General features: G+C 35.8%; 1 protein-coding gene across 1 annotated transcript in view; it reads left to right on the forward strand.

The window, feature by feature from the left end:
- Positions 1-892: 892 nt before the first annotated feature.
- LOC106471370 (transcription factor Sox-10-like) overlaps positions 893-9757 on the forward strand; it is a 17615-nt gene continuing 8750 nt past the window's right edge. Inside the window, exons 1-2 of the mRNA XM_013931968.2 lie at positions 893-1513; positions 6727-6909. Coding sequence (XP_013787422.1) covers positions 1131-1513; positions 6727-6909 — 566 coding nt within the window. The 5' untranslated portion in view covers positions 893-1130. The remainder of the gene's footprint in view (positions 1514-6726; positions 6910-9757) is intronic.

The raw sequence follows: 9757 nt of genomic DNA on the forward strand, positions 1-9757 counted from the left end.
AATAATTATAAGTCTAGACTTTGTAATGACTTTGATGATAATAATTATAAGTCTAGACTTTGTAATGACATTTGATGATAATAAATATAAGTCTAGACTTTGTAATGACATTTGATGATAATAAATATAAGTCTAGACTTTGTAATAATATTTGATGATGATAATTATAATTCTAGACCTTGTGATAATACTTTGATGATAATAATTATTAGTCTAGACTTTGTGATAATACTTTGATGATAGTAATTATAAGTCTACTCCGTCAGTTATTACAACAATTTCAAAGCTCCAAAAATTGCTGAATACAAAAAAGAGAATTTTAGATACATAACTTTCAAATTCTGCTATTCATGCTACTAAGTTCACATACGTTTAAATATGTGTATATCATTATTTAGTGAGATATATCAAATAAACTGCAAATTTAGTTTAAATTGACATCTGTAAAAGTTGCTTCGAATTTCACACAAAGCTACACGTGGGCTATCTGCGCTAGCCGTCCCTAATTTAGTAGTGTAAGGCTAGAGGGAAGGCAGCTAGTCATCACCATCCACTGCCAACTCTTGGGCTACTCTTTTACCAACGAATAATGAGATTGACCGTGACATTATAACGCTCCCCTGGCTGTAAGGACGAGCATGTTTGGTGGGACGGGGATTCGAACGCCCTAACCACCTGGCCATGCCGGGCTAAAATCTGCCACTATAATATAGTTCAACGAATACCTTTTGTATTCGTTGCTTTAGCAACTGATAGTGCGTGAGCGAAACATTACAGTACCGGTAGCTAGAGGGCGTGTTAATAACGTCATGATTGACACTGCCTAAACGGAACAGCAACTTGGGCGGAGTAATTACTTCCGTTGTGTGGGAGAAGTGTCTTGAGACGTCCTATACTCACTCTTCTTTGCATCTAAGTCAGTCGGATTAGCAAGTGTTAGATCTTAAAAAGGTCGATCCCTAGGATATTGCGGAAGAACTGTTTGAAATATCACCGCCTACCGCTTTCTTTGAAAGTTGCATTTATAGAGCGTAATCTATCGGCTGTTTTTTTAAAATATTTTTCCTTTAGATTTCTGGAAAAAATGGAATAAAAAAGAAATAGCTTCCTACATTTTCAGAACTGTCGCTATGTCCGTTGTGCAGGCAAAAGGGGAAACTGAGGAGGAGACAAAATGTGGCCACGAAAGTTCGGGGAGTGGACAAGACCAGAGGCAGGGGCATCAATTATCTGATCTCATGCCCGAGGACAACAAGAGTCAAGAGAACATCGATGAAAATTTGGGGTTCCCGTCGTCCATTCACGATGCTGTTTCGAGGGTTTTGAAAGGGTATGACTGGACGCTCGTGTCCAACCCGCCAAAGCACAACAATTCATCAAAACGAAGACCTTACGTAAAAAGACCCATGAATGCCTTCATGGTGTGGGCTCAAGCTGCCCGCCGGAAGCTAGCAGATCAATACCCCCACCTCCACAACGCTGAGCTCAGCAAGACCCTGGGAAGACTTTGGAGGTAAGTTTCTTCTATTTATCAGAATTAACTCTCAAAATGTCACCTTAACATTCTACTTAATCTAATTCACAGCATAACAAGTGTTGTTCATGAAAGCTGATGATTTAACGATCCTGGACCACTAATACGTCTGTAGTGTCCCAGCCGGCCTGACGAGTTTTGGTGTTAGGAGAAAGGCTTCGTCGGCACTGGTTATGGCAGATGTAACATATTCTTCTTTACATTTACTCTTATAATTTATTAGAATTATACTAATTGTTTTGTCATAGCTACAATATACAGAGTTGGGCAAAAGTTAGAATTGACACTATAGAAAATAGCACGCGGACAACTGAAACCAATTTAATTATTGTGTGTTTCAGAGTAAGACATTAGATATTAAACTTTTTTTGTAAACGAAACAACTGTATACTCACTTTTGCCACGCCTTGTACGTATGCATCAACTTCTGCATTTCTTCCCATAACAACATAGTTATCAATAACAGGATTATTTCTATTTTATGATGTCAAAGTAGCTGAATTATTAGTGCCGTAAGTTAATAAATGGCCATTCTGCCCCTGGCCTAATAATAATTAGCTGAAAATGTTTCTTGGCATTTAGTTTTCAATTAAACTAAACGTATTCGGGGTTTGTTGGTTTCCCACTATGATTCAAATAAAATAAAAAATAAATTGGATATTTATCATTCTATATAAAACTATGAGTTACTTCTCATTCCCATCGCACGTGCCACGAAAAGTGATGTTTCGTAAGCTCGTTCCTGCCGGCATAGTGAAGATTTCTTTGTTTGTTATGAATTTCGCGTACAGCTACACGAGGGCTATCTTCGCTAGCCGTCCCTAATTTAGAGGGAAGGCAGCTAGTCATCACTACCAACTCTTTGGCTACTCTTTTACCAAGGAATAGTGTGATTGGCCGTCACATTATAACGTCCACCACGGCTGATAGGGCGAGCACGTTTGGTGGGACGGGGATTCGAACCCGCGACCCGCAGATTGCGAGTCGAGCGACCTAACCATCATAGTGAAGTAAAACAAAACCCCTACTTGATCTAGTACGTTTAACCCTAATACGTAAGACTTCACAGATAATAATTCACAGTAACTGTTAAAAAAATAGGATGTATTTGGTTTCAGTGACACATATTCTGTCATATTCACACAAGCACGTGCATATGTGTATGTGTCTTTGTGTGGATATTTTAGTACTTTTACACGTATAAATCGCACTTAATAAACGTAAATACGTGTATAAACAGTACGACGTGATTACGTACATAAACATAACGTTGTAATAACGTATATAATAATAACGACGTAATAACATATATAAACCTAATGGTGTAATAAGTTATGTAAACATAACACTGTAATAACCTATATATATATAGAAGAGATTAATAACGTATACTAACAGTATACGACGTGATAACGTATATAGAAAGTATGATATTATAACGTATATAAACATAACGGTGTAACAATGTATATAACCATAACAGCGTAATAACATATATATAAACAGAATGTTGTAGTAAAGTATATAAGCAGTACGACGTAATAACGTATATAAACATAACAGTGTAATAACGTATATAAACATAACAGTGTAATAACGTATATAAACAGTAGGATGTAATAACTTCTATATAACAATACGATTTAATAACTTCAATATAACAGTACGATGTAATAACTTCTATACAACAGTACGATGTAATAACTTCTATACAACATTACGATATAATAACTTCTATATAACAGTGCGATGTAATAACTTCTATATACAAAACGGTGGAGTAACGTATATAAAGAAATATCCACTTCGCAATCACACATATGCATCACGTAAAGTACTTTTCACGGATCTCACAAACATTAAATGAGTTACTCAACAAGTGTGAATTATTCTCATACTTGGTACGGCGCTGTTATTTTTATTTTCAGCAGTAAATGTGGATGGTCAGTTTTTGTTGTTCGCCAAGTAACGATGTGAAAGAGACATGAAGCAATTGAAGAGGTGCGGATTTCAAGGAGGGTTTATTAATCACCATGACAACACACAGTGGGCATGACGTAAAGTCGTGTTGATGCAAAGGTTTTTTTATCACCATTACAACATACGGTAGGTGTGACATTATGTCATGCTAATTAAAGACAGGTTTATTTGTTTTTTATCACCATGACAACACATAATGGACGTGACATTATGTCATGCTAATTAAATGCAGGTTTGTTTCTCGTCGTGACAACACACAGTGGGCGTGAAATTATGTCGTGCTGTTTAAAGACAGGTTTGTTTAAAACCATGACAACACATAGTGGACGTGGCATTATGTCGCTCTAATTAAAGACGGGTTTGTTTAAAACCATGACAACACATAGTGGACGTGATATTTATGTCGTGCTGGTTAAAGACAGATTTGTTTAAAACCATAAGTCTTTAACCAGCACGACATAATTTCACGCCCACTGTGTGTTGTCATGAAGAGAAACAAACCTGTCTTTAACTAGCATGACATAATGTCACGTCCATTATTGTGTTGTCATGGTTTTAAACAAACCTGTCTTTAACCAGCACGATATAAATGCCACATTCACTATATGTTGTCATGGTTTTAAACAAATCTGTCTTTAACCAGCACGACATAAATATCACGTCCACTATGTGTTGGGGTTTGTTTAAAACCATGACAACACATAGTGGACGTGATATTTATGTCGTGCTGGTTGAAAACAGGTTTGTTTAAAACCATGACAACACATAGTGGACGTGATATTTATGTCGTGCTGGTTGAAAACAGGTTTGTTTAAAACCATGACAACACATAGTGGACGTGACATTTATGTCGTGCTGGTTAAAGACAGGTTTGTTTAAAACCATGACAACACATAGTGGACGTGACATTATGTCGCTCTTAATTAAAGACAGATTTATTTGTCACTATTGCAACACACAGCGGACATGACATTATGTTGCGCTAATTAAAGACAGGTTTGTTTGTTTTTAATCACCATGACAACACATAATGGACGTTATGACAACATGCCGTATAACTATTTTTTTATGTGTGTTCTTTCTGAACCACATTTGTAAGAAAGTTTGTACTAACAAACACATGTACAAGTACAGATGCCCATGTCCTTTACTGTGTTTTAGTTGCAATACAACTGGACACTTCCAGCCTTCAACTTGGAGGTTTGTAAGCGTGCATCTTGGATGCTATGATAGTTTCCCTGAATGAGTTGTTTTCATCATAATTGACGTACACAACGCTAACGTAACATTTAAAGACGCAAATCTCTAGACGCCTCATGCTACAGGGCATTAGAAATATTTCTCCACATCTGTTAACAGTATATAGTTTGACGTCTTATAATAGTTTTCTCACTTACTGATAACGTTTTAATGTTCAGTAACAGCTGAAAAATATCTGAAACTTCAGTTTGGTTGGGCAGAAGTTCCACAGTGTCTGAAACTTTGTTTTGAAATGCAAAATATTGCTATGCGAACTTAACTTTATATGCGCTGCCGTAAAACTTTTATAAATGTTTTACCACTTCCTATACTTGATCGCTTTAACACGAGATTTAAGATGGAACTTACACAGTCGAATTAGTATTAGAGTGTTGGTCGAAAAACACAGTTGATTTCGTACACTTGAAAAATATACAGACGTGTCTTTTTATATCCATTTATCTAGAGCATGGGATTAATAGGCTAGAATACATAAAAACGAAACGTTAATGAGAATTTCTTATGGTAGACTGGTTGTGGCCTAATGGTTAACCGATCTTCGAGGCGAAAGGTCTAAGGTTCGCTCCCGCAATATATCACCGAACACGCTCTGTACTTTCAGTTGTGAGATAAAACTGAATGTCAATTCGTTAGGAGTTGCCGTGTAGGTGATAGGTGATGCAGACTGGTTGCCCTCCCTATCGTCAACAGTTCAAATTAGGATCGGCTATGTCTGAACCTTGAGGTCATTGACCTGGCCGTTTAGCTCATGTATGCATAAGATGCCATTGTGGTTAAAAATGGCATTAAAGTTTCATCGATTATCGGTATCTTTACTGGATTGTCGTGTATTATATAAAAAGTATACTCTGAATTACTCAACATTAATTTTAAAGAGTTTGGGTTTTCTATCTCTACAGCTTACATTATCAACTGTATTAGTTCTCCATACCCCTTTTCAGAGTTGATATACAACTTCTACTGAAACACAACATTTCGCCTCAGTCTGTCGCACTGAATAGCTTTTACCAGCCAAAATCCCCTAACGATTGCACTCACCTTACTACTGCTAGGAATAGTATGACTGCTTGTTACTTTTATAGACATTATGCTGTTGTTGCACTTTCTAATTGGTTGGGTGACAGCCAATCACAGTATAAACTACCAAAACGTGTTGTAATCTTGTACAGTTCATTTTTCTATAATAGGGGGAGAGCAATCCCAGAATATATGCGTTTTATACCCATTTTATTAAATTTTTCTAAAATAGTGGTTTCAATCCTGTTTAGTGTTATATAAACACCCCAGCATAAAAAGTTTCCTACTGAGAACAATGTACGTACAAAAAGTATGCTGAATATACTAAGTGCAAAAAAATAACTAATAAAATAATATATATTTGATACTTCTGAAATGCGCTTATTTGGTTTTATTTTCTTACGAATATGGCGTCATGTTGCATTACATTTCATAAACTTATCATTAGTGAAGAGTGTCCAGTTAAATTTGAACTTATATGAACCACTTATTGACTAAAAGAATCGTATTATTATATTTAAGGTTTCTGATTTTAGGTGTATTTATAAGTAAGTAAAACGTAATCTGTCAGGTATAACTTAGTTCAGGGGTTTTCAAACCAGTATAATAATACAGTATATTGTCAAACTAGTTCGTAGCTTTTATCATTAAAACACAAAACTTGGAGAATATTTTTAAAAAATGAAGTGCTTACAAAACATGTAGAATATTTTTTAATGAAGTGCTTTATCTATAGAACAAGCAGACTGCAAAGTGACTCTCGTTAAATAAATATATTAGTATTTACGAAAAAAATGCATCTTCCCATTTCAGTCTCGGTCCACCCATAGTTTGAGAACGCCTATCCTAATAACGGGGCTACTTTACTTAAATTTGTCGTTTACGATCTTGTAAGGAAACTTACAGATGAAATACTTGTTGTAACTTTTTCATAGACTTCTGGGAGATGAAGATAAACGCCCATTTGTTGAAGAAGCTGAGAGACTGAGACAAGTACACAAGAAGAACTATCCAGACTATAAATACCAACCAAGGAGGCGTAAAACAGGAAAATATCCTGGGAGCCTTGGTACAGATGAACCCGTCTCAGAAATGCAGGGCGCTACTGTTGTATTCAGGTAAATTCATGCATCTATTTATATACTAATTTAGGTTATGTTATATGTTATTCATTTATAACTTTGTATTGTTGTTTTGTCAGAGGGAGGGTTCGCGGCACGTGATGAGGCGTGGCTTATTGACTAGAACCTTCCTGAAATTTTAGGGAACGATTTGAGTCATATAAAAAGCAAATTACACTAGAAATATCATTGATTTGTATGTCAATTTCAATGATTGATTGACTGTTTATTGAGTTGTCGGATTTGTAAGTTAATTTGACTATTAATATATGCAGTTAATCAGTTAGTGCAGTTTTCCTAGAGATACGATAAGTACTGAACTTACGAGAAAGTTAGCAACTAAGTGGTAGCGTCTACCATGAACTTAGACCTGTCAGTGAAGATTAATAAAGCTACCCTGTAGAACTCTAAGCTAAAAAAAAGAAAACGCTTTCTTTATCATTAAATGTATTAAATTACCCCAATGGCTCAGCAGTAATTCTGAAAGCTTGTGACGCTAAAAAACCGTTTTTCGATACCCGTGGTTGGCACAGCACAAATAGCCCATTGTGTAGCTTTGTGCTTAACAATAAGAAAAAAAATAAACTATATTGTATAAGACAACATAACATTTTTTTGAAAAACGACAACCAGTTGGCTTGATTGACAAAAAAAAGAGTCTCAATGTTTGTTTGTTTCTCCAGATTTTTCACTCAAAACTATAAAAGAGCTATTTTCGTAAGCCGACCTTAATTTTGAAATGATAGACAGGAAGAAAGACAGCTAGTCAGTAGCACCAACACCAAATCTAAGGCTACTCTCATTTGACCAAATAGTGGAATATAACTATTACACTTCTACCGCACCCACAGCCGTATGCAGTACAGAACGCGTTGCAAATTTTGTGGCAACAAGACACGAATCGTATATGAGGATATTCACAGTCCAGTACACTCCAACTATTAGGCCATACTTGGCCCAGAAAACAAAAACAAGAAAGACTGCATTCCGCAGATTTGTCAGAATCTGATATGAAAGCCTTTGTGATAACATTTTAATTTAATTTAAATCAATGTACTGATTTTACAATACAAATGAGTGAATGTGAACGAAGAAGCTAATCAAGTCGCTTTAAATCCTCCACATACATATCAGTTTTGAAACACGCATGCGCGAATTAAGTTGGGGCACAACAGAGAACACTTTATTTTAGGGAAAGGGAATGGTTAGGGTAGAGTTTTTGGATTTTAAATTGTTTGTCATACTGCAGCCGGACTGATTGTGCCCAGTTTTTCATTGCCGTATTGTTTGTCCATCAGTTACTCAAGATTATGTAAAAAAAAAAGATGTTGCTCAGAGCAGTAGTAGTGAAGACGTTGGCAGAATATAGCTTACTTCGGATTTTCTCTCTCTGTTTCCAGGTGAAAGCAGCTGTTGACAGTTAGTTAGATACACCCACTCAGCTTTAAATTAACTGAATGCTTACGTACTTACTAATAATTTGATAGATATACGTTAATCGTTAGATCCTTTTATTACCTGATGTGTTGGTTTAGTATTTGACAAACTGATGGATAGAATGATTTTAATCGCATGACATCAGTACTGAATTACTGTAAAAGGCCATTTCTGTGTATATATATGTGTGTGTGTGTGTGTGTGCGCGCTCTACATACCCCCAACTAGTTTTGGAAGGTTTTAATAAACTATTTATGTCAGACCTTGGTCAACGTACCATTTAATTACTTTCAGGCAAATTAGTTTAATAACTCGGGCAGATGTGTTTATAGATCTATATAGTCACACAAAGAAACCTGTTTATAGATCAATTTAGTCACACAAAGAAACGTGTTTATAGATCAATTTAGTCACACAAAGAAACGTGTTTATAGATCCATTTAGTCACACAAAGACACGTATTTATAGATCCATTTAGTCACACAAAGAAACGTGTTTATAGATCCATTTAGTCACACAAAGAAACGTGTTTATAGATCCATTTAGTCACACAAAGACACGTATTTATAGATCCATTTAGTCACACAAAGACGCGTGTTTATCGATCCATTTAGTCACACAAAGGCAGATGTGTGTTTACAGAGCCATTTCATAACATTCAAACACATTTATTCGTTTTTCTGGAAGATTTCTTTATTTAGTCACGCTAATGCATATCTGTTCATTTCCTAACATCTAAGCATACTTATTAATACAATCATTTAGTTACAACCAAAGCTGGTTCATTTAGTCACATCCAGGTAGATATTATTTTTCCTTTAGTCATTTTCAGACAGATTTGTTCCCTTAGTCACACTCCACAGAGATTTGTCCCTTTAGTCACATTCAGACAGAGTTGTTCCCTTAGTCACACCCACAGAGATTTGTCCCTTTAGTCACATTCAGACAGAGTTGTTCCCTTAGTCACACCCACATAGATTTGTCCCTTTAGTCACATTCAGACAGATTTGTTCCCTCAGTCACACTCCACAGAGATTTGTCCCTGTAGTCATATTCAGACAGATTCGATCCTTTAATCATATCCAGGCAAATTTGATCACTTAGCCACATGCAGGCGGGTTCGTTCATTTAATCACATCCACGGAGCCATTTTCTAAGATTCTTGTAACTTTTGTTGTAGAATTTCTTAGTATGAGTAAAACCGCGGGATTAAAAGATAGAGTAGCTATCAAGCTATTAAGAATTTTAAATATTAGTTTAGATATAAAAATACAACTATGCATAATTCAAATATTCCAACTAATACTACTGAATTAAAAAAAACAAGAGTAAAGATGACGAATGCGTTTGTTTGTAATTAAGCACAAAGATACACAATGGGCTATCTGTGCTCTGCCCACCACGGGTA

Source organism: Limulus polyphemus, unplaced genomic scaffold (assembly GCF_000517525.1).
Source record: "Limulus polyphemus unplaced genomic scaffold, Limulus_polyphemus-2.1.2 Scaffold4575, whole genome shotgun sequence".
NCBI classification, from domain to species: Eukaryota; Metazoa; Arthropoda; class Merostomata; order Xiphosura; family Limulidae; genus Limulus; species Limulus polyphemus.